This window comes from Mus pahari, chromosome 7 (assembly GCF_900095145.1).
Source record: "Mus pahari chromosome 7, PAHARI_EIJ_v1.1, whole genome shotgun sequence".
NCBI classification, from domain to species: Eukaryota; Metazoa; Chordata; class Mammalia; order Rodentia; family Muridae; genus Mus; species Mus pahari.
In genome coordinates this window covers 590,175-612,589 of record NC_034596.1, presented here as the reverse complement: position 1 = coordinate 612,589, position 22,415 = coordinate 590,175, and the positions used below count along the sequence as shown (strand labels likewise).

The window sequence follows — 22,415 nt, the reverse complement described above, 5'->3', positions numbered from 1 at the left end:
TCTGTCCCAGGGCCCATGGGGTCAGACCTTGGGACAAACTCTCAACCCAGCAGTGATTCGTGAACTTCTTTGTCTCTTGCTTTGCCCTATTCCCTAGGACCAGTTCCCTTTAAAAACTCCCAACCTCATCTCAACTGAACTCCCCTTGGGAGAGCAAAGGGAAATTCTCAGGCCTTGGGCTGTCTGAACACCCTGAGAGGACAATGTAGGTCCCGGGTCCTCTTGAGCTGACAGGGCTTGAGAAGGCTGTAGCCACCAGTGCCTGCCATCCTGCCTGCCTGGGTTTCTCTGTGAAGCAGCTCCTGCATCCCTCTGAGCTTTCCCTCATGGTTTAGAAATGTAGAAAGAAAGGTGAGATAAACAGCCTGGAATGAGAATCTTCAAGGGACATGGTTTGTTTTTACTGACAGAAGAGGGAGCAACAGGGATGGGAGGAATCCAGTTCTGCCTGACAACAGGCGTCCTCTCCCTTGCGTAGGTCAGAGAGAGTGTGTTATTTATTAGAGTCTGACATCTGTTGCTGTGATATGATAAGCTCCATTAAAACGCCTGGCCATCAGTCACTGCTTATTCAGCTTCATCCCAGAACTAGCCTCTCACCAGCCTGGGAGCCTGCACAGCCCTGACTGTACCAGGCACCAGCATTTGCAGTGCTGCCCTGCCTCACCTCTCCCTGGGAAAGCCAATCAGAGCAAGTCCCCTCAGCCGGACCCCTTGGCCCATCTTTTCTCAGGCTTCTTTCTGCTTTTCCAAAGCTCTGTAGCTCTGTGGTTTTGAGCTCTCTGTCCACCCCTCTTTCACAGTGGAAAACAGGGTTGGGCCTAAGTTTTAACCTCTGTTGTGCAAGCCAAGATGTTGGCCTAAGTTGGGCTTATCAGGGGAGAGCCAGAGGTGGGGAGCGTCTGGCCCATTGTCCAGTTTTTGCTGGGAAAGTCATGGTGGGGACTACTGAGTGCTCAAGTATGAATTCTAGTTATACCAGCCCCTGCCATGGGGAAAGTGTTCTCCATCACTTGTAAGGTTGCCGGGTTGTTTGTGAGTTATAGTCAATGTTTTCTTTCTTAGAAAAATACACAAAAAGAAAGTTCTGGAGAACTTCTGGAGAGAAGTTCTGGATTGGGGTTTTTAAATAACACACCAAAGAGGAATGTACATTTACTAATAGGATCAGAGTTCCCTTTGAACCATTGGAAGAAGACACATATAAGAAAACAAAGAAAATGCAAAGCTGACAGCTAGGAGACCTGGATCCCATCCAGGTACCACTCTTAACTGCCTGTGTGATCTTGGGAAGGGCATGTCATTTTCTGGGCTTTGGTACCCTCATCTGAAAGCATCAGGCGAGTATCTACCTGTTATCACTAAACTTTGATCGATTCATGGAAATTTTAAGTGAAAAGTATGTTTAAGATAGCATGGCATAGTTTTTTAATCTATATTGAAAAACATCCATCCCTGTTACCAGAGGTCAGCTACAAATTGAAATCTTACTAAATAGAACTAAGGACACTGTGTACGTGATGCTGTTTGTACAGCCTGCATCTGATATTTATAGAACACTTCAGCTGTGGAATGTGCATGCATATGCCCCGAATACACACCCTGTAAAATCACTCTAGATGCAATGCGTTTTCAGATGTCAAGTTAAAACAGCTTCCTGGGAATTAGGCTTGACTGTTCAGATGTGTGTGTGCTGGCTTCTGACACATGCCGCCAGGGGTGCTCAGGGCTGTCATGTGTGATATGGAGTCCAGCCAAGGCAAGAGGGCCCAGGCTCTTGTTTCTATCACTTCTCATTGAGGCAGAGATTCGAGGAGGAGGAGGAGGAGGAGGAGGCGGCGGCACCACCATCAAAGGATGGTCAAAGAATGGTGAGGACTGTTCATATTCATACTGTGCAGATTATTGTGATAAGCACAGGCCTTGCTTCTTCAGGAACAAGATTCTCTCTTGTCTGTCATCGGATTGTTCAGCACAAGAAGCACTGGTGGCTTCATTAGGACTAGATTCCTGCCTGCTGAAGTGGAATTGATAGAAATAAGCAAGAGTGACTAGGCAAAACAGGTCTCTTGTCTTTCCTCAGTGATCCACAAAATCATAGCCAACAGCAGAGCTAGGTTGGGTTGACCAAGCCAGAAAGTGTGCTTGAGAGTGGGACCAGATTCAGGACATGGGACACAGGGAAAAAAAAAAAACTTTAAAAATCAGCTAGAAATGTGATAAACTTTGACTGTCACGGTGGCAATGAAATGAAATTACTGGCATAGAGTTGACAATTGGGACATCAGTTTCGTTTCTTGGAAGAACCTGGTTAAGATGTACAGTACAAAGATTAGAACCCTGTGTCCCTGAAGACTGGTCCAAGACAATACCTAAGCTGTGTGTGACCTCCTGCTTTTCCCCTGCCTCCTGTGGCCCCAGGAGCAGCACATTGGAATCAGGGCCTGGAGTGAGGAAGCTCAAAAGTGGAGTGGCTCGGGTGGCCTTCTGCTTCACAGCTCACCCAGGAGGCTGAAGGCCTTCATGTCCTTAGGTCGAGCCCAGGATATTCTTGAGCAGAAATAACTTTCTGAGGGTCTAAAGACCCAGTCCAGAGGGCTTTTAAGGAAGGTGATTACCTGCATAGCTAAATTTATTATTAGGGTTTATAAATGAGAGAAAAGAGTAAGGGTACAGTGACGGGCAGGCCACAAGCAACGTGACCTTCACTGTAACCTCCAGATCATCAGGGGATGGGATGCACAGCGAGAAGTAGAGAAGAAACTCCAGTGACTCCTGTCTTCCACACAGCTTAGTCAACCCAGTGGAAAATGGAAGGCAAGAAAGCAGAAGTTAGGTCAAGAGATGCCTAGGAACAAAGTTACCTCTGAGGGGAAAATAATAATTCATTTCTTTGTGTCCCATGAAAGTCAGTGCCAGGTGCCTAGCAGAGAGAAACAGGGCATAGCAGTTATGTTTTGGGTTGGCAAATCCATTCAGCAAATATATAGGAAACATGTGCAAGAAACTACATACAAAACATGTGCAGAGCCCTGGAGACCCTAACATGTAACACACAGAGAGAGGGGGAGGGGGGAAGAGAGGGGGGGAGGGAGGGAGAGAGAGAAGGTAGGGGGGAGGGAGAGGTGCTATTCTCAGAATGCTGAAATGCAGAACCCATATTTCAGAGAACCCCAGCTCCCAGCATTACTGTAGTGCCTGGCATAGTGTTGTTTAGTGGTGGCTCCTGCCACACTGAGACACTTGATCTTTTTTCTGAATGCAGTAGGGTTTTCCTGACAAGCTTATGAGTTGATACATAGACCCACCTTAATGTGGGCAGGTAGATCCTAGTAGAGCCTTCATGGCCTTGGAAATGACAATGAAGGTGGTGAGAGCATCATGACTTCTTGTCAAGCTCTTCATCAAGGACCCAATAAAGGAATCATTGACTTGGACCCACTAACCCTTTTCTTGCCAACCTGGAGCTTTCCAAACCTACTCTGGTTCTCTGGTGTTAGAATGCCATGAATATAGAACTGAAGAAGGCCAGTTGATAAAGTGCCTGCTTTACAAGTTGTATGAGTTTGATCCTCAGAACCCACATCTAAAAAGCCAGATGGAGTGGCACATGCTTGTAGCACTGGAGAGGCAGAAATAGGTAGATCCCTGAGATGTGCTGGCTGGCCAACCTACCACCTTGATAAGTCCCAGGCCAATGAGGAAACCCCTTCTCAAGGGAGGGTAGGAGGGGTACAGCACCCAAGGAATGACACCCACGGTTGTCTTCTAGTCCCTTCATATACCGTACACATACACATGAACATCCATATATGTACACACTCACATGTACACACACACACACTATGGACACACTCACATGTACGTACACATGAAATTAGAGTTGCCAGATACAGTGCCATTTACTACAAAAAACAGTAAAGTTTTGCTAAATAACAAATAAGTTCATAAAAGTATCCCCTTTGCAAGACATATTGACACTAAAAAGTCAAATGCTGTTTATCTAAAGCTTGAACATAGTAGGGCTTCCTGTGCTGAAGGGCAATCCAGGCCAGGTCCTCAGACAGAGCAACCTGCATTTCTAAAAGTAGGATCAACTCTCCTTGTCTCTCAGGTAATAAAAGCTCCATCTAGAGGATCTTGGGCAGAGCCAGCAGTGCAGATAGTCCCCACTGTGTGGGAGTGGGAGGGGCGAGGCTGGAGGAATGTCATGTGCTGCTCTGCACATCCCTCCCAGCTCTCAGTGTCCCTAAACACAACACGACTGAGACCCGCCTGCCTCTGGCTTCAAAGTCCTGTGGAGGGTTTTCTCCTCAGAGCATCCTTGCAGACAGTTGGGAGAGCAGGCCTCACTGAATAAGAGCCAGCCTCAGTCAGTGAGTGCCTCCTCTGCAGGGTTCCTCCTGGATTTGAGAGAACAGCCCCCACCCCCCAGTGGGTTGCTACTGGACTCACTGGTCACCGTGCCAGGAATCAGACTGTACAGAAGGCAGCTCAGAAGGAGGCGCTCTGCCCGAGTTCCCAATCTCTTCTGTCTTCTGCTTTGGGCCCTTAGTGGTTATCCGGGGAATCTGAGAATCCCGGGCACTCTTGTCTCTGAGTGGTTTCTGTGGATTGCAGGAGACGCCCTCCTTAGGTCCGGCTGGTGCTCTCCCCTCTGCGACCCCCNCCCCCCCCCGCTATGTGTTGGACCCTGTCTTGAGGGCAGTTGTTAAGCCCTAGCAGACCATGATGCTGAGAACGGTGGATTTCCTGAGGCCAGGCTGATCCCAGCCTGCCCGGTGCACACTACATTCTCTGCCCCACCCTGACCAAGTGTTCTGTGGTTGCGATGGAAAAATCCACCTTAAGGAAGATAGTTTTAAACCTCAGTTTCAGGAGGATTCTGTGTAACCTGGGGTGAGAATTAAGCAAAGCAGGGTGTAGGTTTGAGCAAATCGCGTACCTCTGTGCTTAAGAGTGGCTTTGACCTCTTAGTCCTCCCAGACTAGAATGATTATCCAGCTGCCAGAGAGTTCTTAAACGAATCACTTCATTAAATAGTGTCACTGGCAAGGTGATATTAGCCCTAAGACCAGTTTTATCTGGACGTTCTGAAAGCACACTTGACTGCTCAGGCAGAGCTGGCCCACATGAACCCCAAGCTTGATCATGGGATCTTCCTTTCTTCATTTTCTTGTTCTTGCCTCAGCCTGTCAGGAGACCAAGAAAACTTGTTTTGAAAATGCTTGACAGCCAAAACAACCTGTTCTCAGCCGGACAAGAGGGCTTGTCCTCCCTGACCATTTCTGTGCAATTAGACAAACTGCTGACTGGAAAAAACGAATTTGCTGCTTTCTTCTCCTATGTCCACAGACAAGTGCAGTGGCTTTCCAGTTCCTTTTGGCTTGTTTCCGCAGCCCTTCTCCTGACACTTTTAGACTGTGTCTGAGTCTCACTGATTAATGACCACGAGCAGCATATACTAGGAAAACCATAACCCCTACTTCCCTCCGTGCAAGCTGAGCTAGATATCCCACCTTAGGCAGATTGGAGCCAAACAGAGATATTTAACCTGTGATTTTCCGTTCAATTGTTGGCCCCTTCTTGTAGGGTAAAAGTCTTATTTACAATCTCCAATTATCCAAGTAGCCATCTTTCCTTCAACTTTGTTGGCTCTTGGTCCTGCTCTGTTCCCACCATGAAGCCTTGCAAATTCAGTCTTGGACAGCAGCATAATTCCCTGAGGGAATTCACCTCCACACAGAGAAGGTGCCGACTGGATAAGGGATCAGTGAACAGTCAGAGACCTGCACTACCAGCACCTGTTTTTATGAATAAAGTTTTATTAGAACATAGCTACCCCTGTCCGTTACATCTTGTCTACAGACATGATCAGTACAGAGCAGATACAAGCTATTGTGACAGATTGGACCTACAAGCTGAAAATATCTAATGTCTGACTCTTTACAGAATATGTGTTGACCTTTAAACTGGAGGTGCTCTGAGTTCTAACAAGGACTCTGGTCCCTAAAGTAGCCACTAAGGAGCTGACTAGGAAATAGGTCTCTCCTTCTCCCCATAGCTGGCACTATAGAACATGCTCTGTGAAGTGCACAAAGGGTGGGGAGCTTATTCTCCTTTGTTTTTACATAGAGGTTTTTTTTCTGTATGTCTGTGTTTGTTCACTGGTCTGGTGGCTCTGACACACATGGTGTCTACCAATTTTAGATAGGGGGGCGGGGGACTGATGGTCTTCAGTGGCTTGGTTCAAGGTGGGACAGCCATGTGTGCCCACATGGAAGGGAATGCTGATTTGAATACTGACTCATCTGCTTGGTAAACATGGTGGGTAAGGGAACCACATGCTGTCTTCAAGAACCCAGGTGCCCAACCCTCTCCCACCCCTGCTCTGTCTGGATTTGCCTTGTCTTCCAGTCTGAGCAGTGGGATGGGGAAGACGGCCAAAAGTGCTGAAGTGATTGGTGAGCTCTGGTAAGAAACCTGGAAGGGCTCCTAAGGGACCCCTAAAATATGAGCTAGGGGGAAAACCAGTGAGGCTCCTAAAGGATCTCTAACGTGTGAGCTAGGAAGAAAACCAGGAAGGGCTCCTAAGAGACCTCTAATGTGTGAGCTAGGAAGCACCTTTTTTTTTTTTTTTTAACCTTTTTGCACTCAAAGCCAATGCAAACAAGGGTGTCATTTATAGAATTCACTTCCCAGTGAATTTACTTTCTGAGCTTCTGTTCTATACCAGCTCTTTACTGACAAAAACTGCAAACTTGGTCTGCAGGAAAGCTTGTGCAGACTAGGAAAGGCTGCCTCTGCCCCCTTTAGGTTGATAGTTTCACTAGTAGCTGGGAACAAAGCTGTCTCTTTTCTCTGCTCCCCTGACTCTGAATGAACACACAGCTTAGCGAGATGAGCACAGGCTGGGCACCGTATTGCCCTGCCACAGCCGTTGCTGGACTCCCAGATGCAATAGCGATTGCTGACACTCGCCTGGTGTGCCCACAGAGTCCTGTAATGTGATCCTTGCTGCCCAGTAGGATGTCACCTTGCCTTTGAGATCATAACAAGCAGGGATAGTCTCAGTAACACCCTTCCACACCTGCCCCCAGCCCCCTAAGCAATAAGAACATGGCTCAGGGATGGAGGTTGGGTGCTCTGTGGCTGCGAGCAGAGACATGATTCTCTTGTTTAGGCTTCATTAGTTCAGGTCCTGATGTTGGCCCATCCTTGCCAACTTCTGGCCTAAAACTAGCTCAGCTTGAGGAGCACATGTGATTTTCCACTATGTGCTATCTCAAAGGCAACACACTAACAGCACCAAGAAGTAGTTCAGAGGCCCAGAGTTAGGTGGGCCATTCATGGGGAAACTGACCTCACCAAGGCATCAGATCACATGCTGCACAGTAGATACGGGGATGGCATTCCACTGGGACACCACCCACCCTCACACTGTGTACTGTCAGAACTGTTTGCCGAAGGCTGTGACACACTCCCATGGATATTACATTGTGGTCAGATCTGATACCATTCCTCAGTTCGTGCTGGGAATTATAGTGGGCCAGGCATGTGAACGCATTTTTTAAAGATTTCCATCCTCCACGTCTCAGCCTGCATCTGACTTTGGCTCCCAGAGTTTAAAGTCTAGTGGAGAAGGAAGAAAGAGAGGCTGGGTACCTGAATCCTTCATATCAATTTCCTGTCCTTGTTCTCAGTTTGAAAAGACTAAGAGGGAATGTCATTCATCATTGTCTTGAGCCCCTAAAATGTGTAGAGCACCCCGCTAAGGAACAATTGTGTCCTATGGATATATTACATCTGTATTGGTGACTTCAAAAGATGGAGTGGAAAGATGAAGGGCAGACATGCAGATCACCATTCACCCCATGGGAGGCAGGAAGATGAGGTCAATATGGATCTGGCCATGCAACCATACCCAAGGCTTGAGAGTAACAAATGGTCCTGATTTCATAAGTGCACTGCTTCCAGTCACCAGGCTTCTGATGTTGTTGAAGTGTGTTGTGGTGGCTGGACACAGGATTGAGACAGCACTCCAAGGGTCCCATTGTGTACAATGTGGTACACTTCAGATTACGTTCTACCTCTTCCATGTCTAAGCTTCAGTGGCCTCAGAAGGCACCAAAGGCCCTCCCAAGCTAGTAGTGTACTATTGGCAGAGCACTGGGTTGCATACATGTTCCTGTCTGACACTGAGCTGGTTCCTGCCTTACTATATGACCGTTTGTTTGTGAATATTGTGGAATAGAGTAACAAGATCCATTTATTGTGGAGTAGAATAACAGGCTCTATCCTGTACATACTGCTATTTGGATTACAATGAAGTTATTTTTAAAAGCACATTATAAATTGCTTGCATAAAGTGCCAAGTTAGTTCATTCACTTAACTAACAGACACTGGAAAGTTATATGGTGCCAGGTGGCACCAGTGAGTCCAGATCTCCCTGGAAGGTGTTCAAGGAGGGCAGTGACTCAGTTGGTAAGGTGCTTGCCACACAAGCATGAAGATCTGAGTCTGAGGCTTGGCACACATGTAAAAAGCCAAGCCTGGTGATGCACACTCATAATCCCAGGGCTGGAGAGGCAGAGATGGTATCCCTGGGATTCACTAGCCAGAGACTGGAACCCGAGAACAAGCCTCAGGTACCAGTGAGAGCCTGGTGATGCACACTCATAATCCCAGGGCTGGAGAGGCAGAGATGGTATCCCTGGGATTCACTAGCCAGAGACTGGAACCCGAGAACAAGCCTCAGGTACCAGTGAGAGCCTGGTGATGCACACTCATAATCCCAGGGCTGGAGAGGCAGAGATGGTATCCCTGGGATTCACTAGCCAGAGACTGGAACCCGAGAACAAGCCTCAGGTACCAGTGAGAGCCTGGTGATGCACACTCATAGTCCCAGGGCTGGAGAGGAAGAGACTGGAACCTGAGAACAAGCCTCGGGTACCAGTGAGAGAGCCTGTCTCCAAAAACAAGGTAGACAGCTCCTGAGGAAGGTAACCTCTAGTCTTCAGATACATGTTCACATGCATCTATATAAATACACAGACATAGAGAAAGAGGAGAGAGGCGGTGGGAGGGGGTAGATATTCTGGTAAGAGTAGGGTAGGGCAGAAAGAAAACCAAGGTGGCCTCAGTTCTCCCAGTGCCCGACATTGTGCTCTTTTCAACCCAAGGTGAAAAACAGATGGAGACCCGAGGACCTCCCCAAAGCATGGGGAGCAAGTGATGAGTGTGTATTTAAATTTAGTTCTGCTTCTAAAGCTCACAGTTTTCCCTTCACAGCTGGGCAACACAGTTGCAGAATGTGCTCCTTGCCTCTGAGTAACCGGAAGCTCTAGTACCCAGTCCCTTTGTCCTTGTCCCTTGTCCCTTTCCCAGTCTCCCCCAACAATGACCCAGACAAAAACCAAGGCCAGGCGGATCCTCTGGTTCTAGAGCAGACTATAGGAATCCTGTGAAGTTGGAACCGAAGATGGACACAATGAGACTCTGTCTCAAAAACCTCGAGGCGAAGGCGGTCTGGAGAGGTAATTCAGGGTTAAGGGCACTGGCCACTCTTCCAGATGACCCAGGTTGAATTCTCAGAGCCCACATGACATCTTACAACCATCTGTAACTCCAGTTCTAGGAGACCCAACACCGTCTTCTGTTTGTATTCTGTATACCACCAGGCATGCATGTATGTCACAGACATAAAATAGACATAAAACAACAAAACACCCATGCACATAAAATAGTGAAATAGAACTTAAAAGCCTGAAGAAGAATACATGCATGAGTGGACGAGGAGTGTAACTCAGTGGGAGAGCTCTTGCTTAGTGTGTATTAAGCCCTTGGGTCAGTCTCTAGTACCAAAGCATCCAGTACATCAGTAGTTAAATGGAAATGTGGGGTATTTCTTTGTCACTGAGATTATACAGCACCCCCAACCCCACCCTAGCCCCAAGATAAGCCCAGAAAACAAACTGGAGTTGCTCTCACAGATGGGGCAAAGTAGTCTAAAGAACTTTATCTAAAGCTTGGCAGACCACAGTACTAAAGCCAGAAACACCCAGGAGACTCTCCCTATAACACACAAGAAAGCAGGACCCAGCTCAGATAGGCAGCCTCCAGCTATTCAGTCACTGTGTGCCACAAAAATGAACAAATTCTCTGCGAGTAGCCTCCATTCTGAAAGGCACTCGAGAGTGCTACCCACCCCTTACAAGTACTATTAGAGCAAGCCCTGCCTCAGACAACCTGCTAAGGTTACTCCTAATCCTTCATTTCTCCAGCACCAAATTGATGCTCAGCAGTTATCCAAATCAGATAGCTAGGGGATGTTCGACATGGGAAACTCCATTACAGGGCCTGATCCTAACCCAGGCCTCAAGAGAGATGAGGTTGGATTTCCAAGAGGCAGAAAGTCCTCCCAACATGCTTCAGGGCGTAGGGAAGTATTCTATACCTGCAAAATAAAGGGGCTTCTACCTGGCTGGCTCCCGGACTGGCAAATGAGATTAATTACTGTTTGTAATATGCTTTCAGATCCCCGATGAAAGGCCTTGTATAAATGCAAATTATTATTATTATTATTATTATTATTATTATTATTATTATTATTATTGAAGATGCTAGACATCTGGCCTGCTGCATAATGCCCAGGCATAGATATGAGCAGAAAAGAAAGTTTTTCACTGGCAGTAATGAGTGAGCCAAGGAGGGCTTGGCCCATAACTAAAAGCAAAGCACCCACCCCCTTCAGGGCAGCACGCAGCTGTCTGATCTGGGAGTCAAACGTTTGTGTGTTCTCTGAGGGCCAAGGTCCTGCTTACATGAATCGCTTTACCCCTGCAGGAACCAGCCGTGCCTAGACCGCATGTTCTCTAAGTGTGTGTCTATTCACTTGAAGGATGGGAAGAAGGTAGCCAGGATGGAGACTGTCCATCATTCCTTACGATCCTAGGTCAGATCTGTAGATACACAGGAGCTGTAGAGAAGCCTTAGACATATGCAGTACCTCTGATAATGGTTATTAAGACTTTGGAGGGAGCCCCTCTAGCAAAGCACAGGGAGAAGTCATTATTAAATGACTGCTTCCCACTTGAGAAACTGCCTGTGACTAACATGGTTGGGTTGACACCAAAGTGATAATAATAGCAAACAATGACAGATAATAATATATTTAACCAACAGTCACCTTAGAAGCCATACCTTCATTTTACACATGAGGCTTCTAGGGCCCAGAGAGGTAAGGTGGCTTATCCAAGGTCACACAGCCAGTAAGAAACAGAGCTGGAATCTCCGAAGCATCCCCAGCCGCAGTCCATCCATCCATTGTGTTTGGATCAAAGGTGGCCCATTTTATAGCAGGGGGCAACAGAGCTTCCAGATGACATCTGTGGTGAAAACAGTTTGTAGGTACCCCTGTTCTCCTGGGACTCTTTATTTAGGGAACATTTATGGTGCCTCCAGTGTCACGTGGATGGACTGCATATGCCTTTCTTGGAGTTCCTTTTCTTCTGTCCTTTCAGACAAGGAAAATATCCCCAGCTTCCATTAAGGTTCACTAAGTGTCAGAAAACCAAATGGACAGGCAAGACAGTCAGGTTCATCTCCTGTGCCTTGTTAGCACGGCCATACTTCTGAAAGTCACTCCAGGACAGGTCCTAAGGTACCAGTCAGTAAGTATCTCTAGACACAGTGCGAGATGTCGGGCCATCTGAGCATATGCAAAACAAATGCAGGGGCAGTGAGGACTGGCCATGAGCAGCTCTTGAAATTCACTAGTAGCTAGCTAGCTATTAAAAGTTTTAGTGGATGAAGAAAAGAACATTCAGCTAAAACACTGTTTGGGAGGGGGGGAGCCACCAAATCAAGCTACCCTGCCTCACTCCCCGATAGGTAAGGAAATGAAAGCAGTATTCCTTTTGGAGGAGCCAGGGATGGAGCCCGTTTCCCACCTCAGTTGCTAGTGTTCACTCTACTGGAAATTATGTCAGAGTGGAAAGGGAAGAGCGTGTTCTTTGGAGTCAGCAGCCCTGGGTCCATAATAGCATAACTTCCTAGCGGGTGACCCTAGAAAAGCCGTGGGCATCTCTGGATCATTGATTTCTCATTGGTCAAAGCAAAGACACCGACCTAATGATGGGGCCATTGGGAGTCAGTGGAAAACAACAGAGATGAATGTAAGCAGCTTGGTGTCAAGCACAGGACAGACTCCTTCCTTTCCTCATACTTGAGGCTTCTAAGTATGGTTTAAACCATAATCCACAGCAAGCTATTTATATCTTAATTCAATGTATATTATTAGAAGTTTCACAAAATGCTATTTCCCCTGGCCACATGTGATTCTCTTGGATTTTATTTAAGTTATTTACACTGGTCAGGATCCACTGAGTGGATTTCACAGCCCAGTATTTGAGTGAGCCTCCTTCACACCATGAATATCATCTGCCTACATTGCACATTTGTCCTTTTTGCCATCCCTCCCTTCGCTGTCTGTAACAGATACCAAGGGCCACAGATAGCTGACAGCACATCCTGGGGTGGCACAGCAGGCCCGTGAGCTGCTGCAGAGTGGCGTGAGCCCTGTGGACACAGAGCAGGTTCTTCTCCTCTGTCTGCTCTCTGACTTGTCTGGTCCACTGGCTATGAATGAAAAGGGTGTAAAGGCCCTCAGTTTGCTATGAAAACCAGCCATAAACACCTTTCCTGGGAAGCAAAGACTCAGAGCACTGACCGGATGCTATGCCCAAAAGCCAAGGCAGCTGGGGAAGCCATGAGCCCCTAGACACTTGAGGTCTAGAGTTCACCATACTAAGCCACATCTGCTGCCTGGCAAACAATACATCAGAGCCACCAAGAAGCTCGAGAGGAAGGCCGGTGTTTAACCTACAAAGAAGTGATGTCCCAAAGGCGATCTTGGTCCTCAGGGACGATAACTAGACCCTGAGTCTAGACTAATGCCCAGTGGTGCTGTATGGAAACCCGGAGCACCACCTCCTCTGTTGGAGCCTGGCTCCCATACTCCCTGTGGTCAGCCCTGCTGGTTAGGCTGAGCACTTCCTCTCAGGGGGTCATCCTTTGGTGTTTCCCCTTTTACTTACTGAGCAGGAGAAGGCCATCTGTGGCCTTGAAGGTGACTCACCATCATCAAATAGATGGTCACTTCCCCCTAGCAGGTGAGCCGATGAGTAGCCCTTCTTGTGGCCAAGGCTGTGGTCAGATCCCTCACCATCCGTGAGCCTTCACACTGCCATCACATCCTGGCCTGAGCGAGGTTCCCACTTGCCCTTAGCAGAGTAATTGGGGGATCATCTATGTGAGCAAAATAGGCAGAAACAAGTGACGGGACCTGATGAGCACAGAGCTAGGCCTTGCTTGGGCTTTGCAGCTCCCAGCAGTACCTCATTCCTCATTCCCAACACCTACTACCTGCTGCAGCTTCACCAGCTCATGCCAGATGACCAGAGAGGAAACAAAAGAGACTCGTTTGCCAGCTCCTGGACTGCTAGGCCATCCTAGAGCAGTCTTCTTTCATTTATACACCAGGTTAGAATTCACCTGTAATGAAGCCTGAGAAAGACAGGCACCAGGATACTGAGGTCAGGCCATTCTAATTTCAACCAAAGCTGATATGAACCGACCAGGATTCTGCATCATTGTCAGGGACCATTACAGTCAACCTCCCCTATAACACTCTTCCCTGTAGCAATGTGATCATTCCTTCCCTTATAAAATGATATTGCTCTAAAGCACTGTTTCGCCCATCTGTTTGACAAACCCATGTAGAGCTATGTGTGAAGTACCCAGTATGAAACTGGGGTGCATATGATGAGCAGGGTCTTCCCTCCTAGGAGCATGGGAAAGTGTCTGGCATATGATGGAGGCATTCACTCAGAGATGGAAGCCCAGCAGAGCAAGCCAGCCTTGTAGCTGAGGCCTGTAGGATTTTCTTTCCATCCCTCTCCATTTGCCAACTAGCTCTCTGCTCTCTTCTACCACTGTGAATGCCACTGTGCACACTGCACTTGAGTATTCACTCTTCCAACAATTGCAGTAACTGGCTACAAGCTGCCTTGGCCCCCAAAGGAATTGGCCAGGCTCCAGAAGACCTCGTAGAGGGCTTCAGCAGGGCAGCAAACAGCTAGGCAACCCTGAGCACTTCAGAATTTTTAGATACCCTGTGGTTCATCAGGAACCAGGTTCCATTCCAATACCTGCATGTGTAGAACTGGTGTCTGAAGCCCTTCCACAACAGCTTTTGATTGAGTTTAGCAATACTGAGATCATAACCTTAGCCTTCTCATAGGTGAGGCAGCACACTGCCTAACACACAGTCAAGACACACGTCTAAACACCCTCAGCCGAGTCAGACCACGCTGGCCTGCGACCGGTGAGCAGAGTGGCGTGGGATTCAGCCTAAGGAAGACTGGCCCTGTGTATGAAGCCATTAGCATGTGACATTGTGTTCTCAGCTTAATATCAAGACTTTGTATGTTCAGTGTGCTAATTCCTCATTTTATAAGCTTGGACACCACCCCTCACATCCCAGAAACAAACGAGAGCTGCTCAAGGGCTGCCATGTGTAGCAAGACTCCCTATGAACCATTACAAAAACACTTGTTTGATCTTAAACCCCATACCAGAGAGCCAAGCTACCATCACTCAGGGCCCAACAGTCAAACAGACCCCCACTGGCGGTCGCTGATCCACCACGGTGCCCAGAGTTAGATGGGCAGTTGCTACCTGGGCTTTGGAAGGTTTGCAGGGAGGGACATCAAACAAAAGCAAGTGTCTCTCTCTCTCTCTCTCTCTCTCTCTCTCTCTCTCTCTCTCTCTCTCTCTCTCTCTGTGTGTGTGTGTGTCTCTCTCTCTTGAGATCTATTGTAAGCCTGGCCTTTTGACATGAGTCGAGAACCCAGAATGAGTCCGTATTTACATGGCAGTCCAGGACAGTGAGGACAAGGCAAGACCAAAGACCACAAGGCATGATTAGCAGGACTTGCCTTACAATGTTTACAGGACTGCTTTGATTTTCATACCACAATCGGTTTTCATGTGACTGATGAAAACCATGTGCCAGTTGAAGTCACAGCTGCAGAATGGAGCTGGAGAAGGCAGGGAGAGCTATTCGGGGCTTGGAGCTTGCCTCTATTTTCATAAATGACCTCTGGCTTGATTTATATGTTCTAGATTTTCTGACAGTGAGGGTCATGCCTCTGAACCACTTCTCCTAGCCCACCCCACCTCCACATCTGCCTGGCTCAAACATCACAGGTCTGTCTCATCTTAAAATTGCCCAGAGAAAAGCACTTTTTAATTTAAGTCTTGTTTTGGAAGAAGGCAAATATTTAGGCTTTTGCAAAATAAAAAGATCTGTCTGAGGACCATGCCAAATAATTCTGCCCTTGTCTTGGGCAGCTCGTCCATCATATGACTTTTAAGCCCTTTCCTAGTCAACAGCTGTGACCTCCTTCCTGACCAAAAATTTGTACCCAAGGAGCAAACCCAGCAGGTTTGGAAGAAGATGAATGAGGGCAGCTTTGGCTGCGGAGTTCACTCTTAGATGCCACCAGTATGCCACCAAGCAGACCAGGACTGAATTTCAGAGGGTTTACCCTGTCCCCAGGGCATTGGCTGTGTGTCCAGTGTAAAAGTAGCCATCTCACTACTCCAGCTGACAGCTCTGTATGGGATGTGTGGGGAAGGAGGAGTCAGTCAAGAAGCCACAGGAAGAGGATGAACTAAGGACATAGACTGGCAGACCTGTCTCCCTGTACAAGGCATCCCTCATCCACAGAGACTCACGATGTTTATGGCTGTTTGAGAGAGACTCTGAACCTCTCTCCCCAATGCTTAGACCCAGCTTGGTCCCCATGGTAACAGTTGGCAGCATTGATCATCTATTAGGTTGGTTACTATGTCAAGGGCTTACTTGGACCATCTCATTTAAGAGCCTTTAAGGCAGCTACAGTTGTTCCCATATTATAGATGAAGAAACCAAACTAATGTCACTTGCCCAAGGAATCCAGCTAGTAAAGGCACATGAACAGGCCTGAAGCTGAGATCCCATTACTTCAGCGCCCACTCTACATGACCTGTCACCCACAGTCAGCGGCAGGCCAAGCTCTCAGCTGTGTAGCAGAGAGAACTGCAGGTCCAGAGAGGGGACTGGGTCCAGCCCTGGGTCCAGAGCAAGAGAAGGAGAGCCGCTAAGCACTGCGGCCCCTGCCCCTCGCTCTGCTGTACACAGAACTGACCTCGTCACAGCCTGGGATCCCTTTGCTACAATTTGTTTTCTGGAGATTCTTGGACTGTGCTGGGTTTTCTGAAACCTCAAGCAATCGGGCATCAGTCAGACCTATCCAGAGTATGAGAGTATCAGAGCCTTATTCCACCCTGAAACGTAATAGACTCTGAACTGGTCGGAAACTAAAACTTCCAGCATGAGTGGGGTGAGGGACTTGGCTGACTCCAAGCACCTGTCCCCTGCCACCACTCCTGTCCCTGGCCAGCTGATGCTAACAAGGAGCCTTCCCACCAGACCACACACTTGGGAAGCCTTCTGGACACTTTGCCTTTGGTAACAAATGTGGATACCTAGCGCCATTAGCACGCTGTGCCCTGGGCAGCTCCTCGTTTTCTCTGATAAAACAGGGCTCTAAAACCATCCATAAATGGGTGGGCGCCAGTTGTCATTTTCCCCTTCCTGTGCCTGCTTCCCCTCCCCTAACTGACTTAATGAGGAGCCAAGCTGAGAAGGGATCTCTGCAAACAGCTGGTAGCATCACGCCTTTAAATAGCCCTTGCCACACTTCCCTCATGGAGGCACAGTTTGCCCTGGCAGGGAAAGCCCGGGAAACACAGGAAACTTTCTGCAAATTTTCCACAAAGGAAGAGCCTGCCTATCAATCATGCTTCCTGTTGCCAAGACCATTTGTAAGGACCTTGCAGCCCCTTCCCCACAAGGTTCCCAGGAAACACTGAACTAAGGGCTATAGCTCCAGACCCTATGAGACTCTGGGCCTGGGAGGGATGGCAGGGGCTCACTCGGACTGTGGCTGCCAGGCTCAGGCTGATGCCTGGAGCCAATCCTTGCAGCCTTCACCGTCCACTCAACCAGGTATGTTGGGATCCCACAATATGTAACCTAGAAACAGCCAGAGTGACCCTGTCCACAGTGACCTTGAAGTAAGGGCTATAGGCGCTGACAGCAGCCTACCCACTCAGATTAAGGGAGTCAGCTTTCCCCAGCCACACATCTAGACTCTTGGGAAAATAGAAGCCACTGAACATGTGGCTTGCAGCCACAGTTGCCACCCTCTGTCCTTTGTGGACCTCACATCAGGGCATCTCTTGGTTCATCCAGCAGTGTTCCAGGTCAGGAAACAGCCTCATCAGCTCTTCCTTATGCATGAAGAGTGTTTAAAGTCAAGGTGACAGTGATGTAGGCACCGTGGGGCTGTGTCAGTCGCGAATGGATGGAAGATACTGCTCTATCTGTCCTCCTCTCTTTTCACTAGCACAGTTTAAAATTTAAGAATGGCCAGTTTTCTCTGTCACTGCCTAAATACTACATTTATTGGTAGAGTATTAGTCTCTCACCCACACACTTTAACAGTTCGTAATGCATGGGCTTAAACTAACCCTGCCAACCAGTGACTACCATGAGCTATGTTCATTGAAGCCACCGTGGACTGCATGTTAAACCAGGGCTAAGCCAGTAAGCCCCATTTTACAGGGGCCATCAATGTGACCTATCAGGGAGGATGTATGAATATTCAAATGTCCTGGAAGCACAGGGACTGACTATGGGCAGACGAGAATCCTCTGATGGCAAGCAATGTAGAAAGCAAGACCATCTAACCTAAATGAAAGTAAAGGTGAAAATGGCGCTGCTAGAAAGAGGACGTAGTCATGTGCTGAAGGACAGGCAGATGCACAGGCTGGGGCCATACACTAACTGTGGGTGGGCTTAGAGGAGCCTGCAGCATCCTTAGTTGCATAAGATGTGTGCACTAGGAATGCTAGGATCTACTTGCACTTTTCTGCGAGTGTCCTTTGTTTATTTCTCAAAGGAATGCATACCTCAAAAATATTAAAGAATATATTTGTTTAAAAAAACAAAACAAAATGAGTGGAAGACAGTGAGACCATCCTGGGGGTCAGGAAGAGCACTGGAGGGAAACTAAGACCCTGACCAGGTCTTGGAGACAGAGACAGTCAACAGAAAGGCATGGCTGGCTTGTGTCCTCAGGGAAGCAGGCTTCTGCAAGGATTTTGTTGAAGGGTAGCAAATTAGAACAGGAGTGTCACCAAGAACAAAGAAGAGGAGAATCTTGATGGTGGGTTCCCAGCAAGGATCTAGGGAGCCTTGGAAGCTAAAGGCTCTATTAGAGAAGTGCACATTGGCCAGAGTGTCTTCTAGGTCAGAATGTTCTGCAGGTGGTTGGGACAGTGGGACTGGAATTCTGGGAGGGGAAAGAGGGTGGGGACCAGACTAGAGAGTACTGAAAGTGTTGCAAGCCTTCAGACAACCATGAACTTGACCGTGCTCTGCATGGGTAGAGTGGAGAGCCGGGAAAGACAAGCTCCAAGAAAAGTTGTGTCTAGGAGAGAGAGGGGCAGTAGAACTAACAGTAGAGCTAAGATACTTAAAGTCACAGAATTATGATGGGGGGGGGAATGGAGAAAGGGGGAGGAGAGAGAGGAGAGAGAGAGAGAGAGAGAGAGAGAGAGAGAGAGAGAGAGAGAGAGAAGAGAGAAGAGAGAAGAGAGAAGAGAGAAGAGAGAAGAGAGAAGAGAGAGAGATTGAGATTCCAGTGAGGGGCACTAGCTTCTAAATGCTACAGAGATGCTATGGGGGTACCAGGACTGAGAAGCTCACACATTCATAGTAGCCTAATTAGAAGGGGTTTCAGTGGACTTGGTGGAGGAGGGGGGCCGTGCATCATCAGTAACTGTACTCACTTTGGTCTAGAGATGACCAGCTGGGGCCTATTGGGTAGAGGGGTGCTCATGCCCTATCGTAGGACCTGTGGTGGAGGTAACTCCTGTGCAGCTCTCTGTGCTCTCTCAGGTGGGTCTGCCATTATTGATCTCAGTAATCAGGCAGATGCACTTCCTGCCTCTCAGTTAGCGCCTCCACTCCTAACTGGGCACTTCTCACCTCCTAAGAGCTGGAACCTGGTACCCAGATCTTTAATAAGTTAGTATGTGTGGATATTGGCAGTTCTTGGGGACTTCCAGTTCTTGTCACTGTTCTGGGAAAGTGAGATTACTGGGTGAACTACCACTAAATGCCCATGGATGCCGGAGATTATGTAGGAGTCAGTCAGGAACTAAGAGGCCAGCCTGCATAATGCATTTGCCTACACATACACAACTCCCCCTTTCCAATAGGCTTCTGCTCCTGCCCTGTCTTCTGTCAGTTAAACCTACCCATCTTTCAATGACTGCCTGATAGGGTCCACAGTGCCACCAAGCTGTACCTACCTCACACCTCCTTTTTATGTAAGGATTTTATATCTACCTCCTCCTCTAAACAGATCTCTCCTATGTGACTGGTCCCACATCTGGGTCATCCCATCAGTGTCTGGCACAAAGTAGGCTCAGCACATTCCATCTAATGTGGAATGTGGCTTTGTCTCTACAGAGTAGAGAGCCAGGTGTCTGGGCTCACATCTATAATCCCAGCTGAGACAGGAGGATTCCTGGGAGTTAAGAGGCCAGTTGGGGTACCTAGTGAATCCTAGGCTTGCTTCAGCTATAGAGTAAGGGCCAGGCTAGTTTGGCTAAAAAGTAATACTTGTCTAAATAGAAAAAAATTCAGGTATCCAGAAGGCTGTATGTTCTGTCCCCGTTTCCACCTGTCTTTACAAGGTCTCCCAAAGCCCAGCCAGGAAGCTAGACTACACGTGAGTGGAAATAAATACAGAGCATAACTCATTTAGGAATCCTTATTAGATCTTTGTGTTTATGAACTCATGGATCTAACTTAGGAGGGTATAACCCTGATGATATCTTCAGTCAGGGAAGTGACTGGGAATCAATATGGCCTCTCTGTCCCGTAGCTTGGCTCAAACCCAGTCTTTCTCCCAGGAATGGACAGATGGTTCTAAGGGCGAGTGTCTAGTAAATGTGGCATGCAGGAAGGCCAACACAGGCTCTTCAGACAACTCTGAGAGGTAGTGCGGTAGTAAACTGCACGTAGCTCGCATCAAGCAGACCAGAGGGCTCTGCCTCTAAGGAGGAGAGCCCAACCCAGCTTGCATGAGCAATAAATAACAACTGTTCTGAGTTAGGGGGAAAGCTCTGAGTTGCATTTTTTTGCTCAAGCTGTTTATGCTAACCACAGTTCTTTCTCCCCTCTTTCCCACCAGGGCTTATTTCAAAACCTTTGTCCCTCAGTTCCAGGAGGCCGCATTTGCCAATGGAAAGCTCTAGGAAACACCAGTGCTGAGAGGCAGCCAACCAGACTGCTCAGTCCACATGCGTGTCAGCGCTCGGGCTGCTTGTTGGAAACTGCTTGGAATGTCTTCATGGCGGCCCTTGGCTCGCAGCAGCTCCGCCTGCCCCACACAGCCCTGCTCTGCTGGAGCCCAAAGCTGAGCTGGCTGGTCGCACCCTGAATCCTAGCACCTCACTGCTGGTCGCTCCTCCTCCCTCCTTAGATTTCTTAGCTGAAAGAAATAAACTGCTTTATGATGGAGAACTTTTCCAGGGAAAATAAAATGTCATGAATGCACACACCCTTCTTTCAAGTCTGTCCTGAAGGCGTCTTTAAAGTTCCATTGAACACCCTTGGCTTCTCCCCACCCTCTGAGATTAGTGTTAAGTTTGTGTGTGTAATTTGTACCCCAACATTTATACTTCCAGTTGAGGAAGTCTTTCACTGGAGGTGACCCAGTGATTCTGAACCTGCAGGGCTCAGTTGCCTGCTCCACAAGCGTAGAGCCAGCGCTCAGAAATCCTTGGGTCCCAGCACTGTGCAGCCAGGGCTCCTATGTGGGTTCTGCCTTTCCCTCTTCTCCTCGGCTCATGGAAGCTCCTTGGGCTATTCTGGCTCTGTAGGTTATTCATGGGAGACAAGGGGGAGGGGTCAAGAGCCGTCACTGGTGTGTGTCTGACAGCTCACCTCAGGCCTGGCAACTCTGCAGCTGAGCAGGATCAAAGCTGGGGAGCCAGGTATATGGTACGTGCCAGCACTCGGGAGGATGGAGTGGGGAATCACAAGTTTGCAGCCAGTCTGGGTTACGTAGCAAGACCATTTAGAATCCGTCAAGTTTCTCCCCTGGCCATCCTTTACCACTCCCGTCGGTGTATAGAGAGAAGAATGTGGCCAAGAGGAGCTAGTGGCTAGAAGCAAAGCAGGAGCAGTGTGGGAAGGGTCAGCTAGGCCCTTGCCAGCGGTGCACAGCCTCCCAGCCTTCACACCAGCAGGCTGCAGTCGACTTGACCACTTGACAAGGCTACAGTGGCGCATGCTCCTAGCCTGAAGGCAACTTCAAGTGCATGAAGCATCCTTAAAAGCAAGGGAACCAAGAGTTGAGTGGTTGGCCTGGGCTTCCTCTTCTGCTATGTGAAACTGAGGTTCCTCCTACAGGGTACACACAGTCCTGTTGGGCCTCTCACTTGTCCCCTTGTTCCCGTGGAGGTTCTCAGAGCCAAGTTTTACCACATGAACCCAGAAAGGAAGGCGTTCTAGACCCTGTTACACCAGTAAGAGGTACATCCCTGCATCTCTGATCCCCAGCAACAAGGATGCTCTCAAGAGGCTAGGGAGGACCTGGAACAGATCTGCCAGCTGGGCTGTCAACTGGGGAGCTACCCGTCTTCACACAGGGGTTCTTGGCTCACTGCCCTCGGGAATTCCCAGGACAGAGGAGTCCTGTGTCCATGTCCCAGTCTGCCATCAACTGGCTGCATGACTCAAGTCAGTCCCGTCCTTTGGGGCTAGACCAGACCATACCTCAGCGCACCAGAATCTCCCAGGGGGCTTTTCAGGAACGCCTGCTTTTGTCTCCATTGTAGGACTGTTAGCAAACTCATAGGAACCCAAGTGTGGGCATCTAGAGTTTAGTGGGACTCCCCAGGGAATGGGTTGGGTGTTTCATGCCGGAGTCTCTTTTGGCTGCGCCCTCTCTTCAGGGCAGATGTGTGCTAAACTCCAAGACCTCCTCCTAAAGCTGTGGTTCTCAACCTTCATAGTGCTGTGACCCTGTAACACAGTTCATGTTGTGGTGACTCCCCAACCATAAAAGTTTTTCATTACTACTTAACTATAATTTTGTTACTGTTGTGAATTGTCATGTAACTATCTGTATTTTCCCGTAGTCTTAGGTGATCCCTTTGAAAGGCTGTTTTACTCTGGAAAGGGTCACAACTGACAGTGAGAACTACTATCCTGAGGGTCCCTGCC

General features: G+C 48.4%; 1 protein-coding gene across 1 annotated transcript in view; it reads left to right on the top strand.

The window, feature by feature from the left end:
• The window catches only part of Babam2 (BRISC and BRCA1 A complex member 2), a 385,486-nt gene extending 364,677 nt beyond the window's left edge, over positions 1–20,809 (top strand). The window contains exon 12 of the mRNA XM_021201373.1: positions 20,377–20,809. Coding sequence (XP_021057032.1) covers positions 20,377–20,440 — 64 coding nt within the window. The 3' untranslated portion in view covers positions 20,441–20,809. The remainder of the gene's footprint in view (positions 1–20,376) is intronic.
• The last annotated feature ends 1,606 nt before the right edge of the window (positions 20,810–22,415 follow it).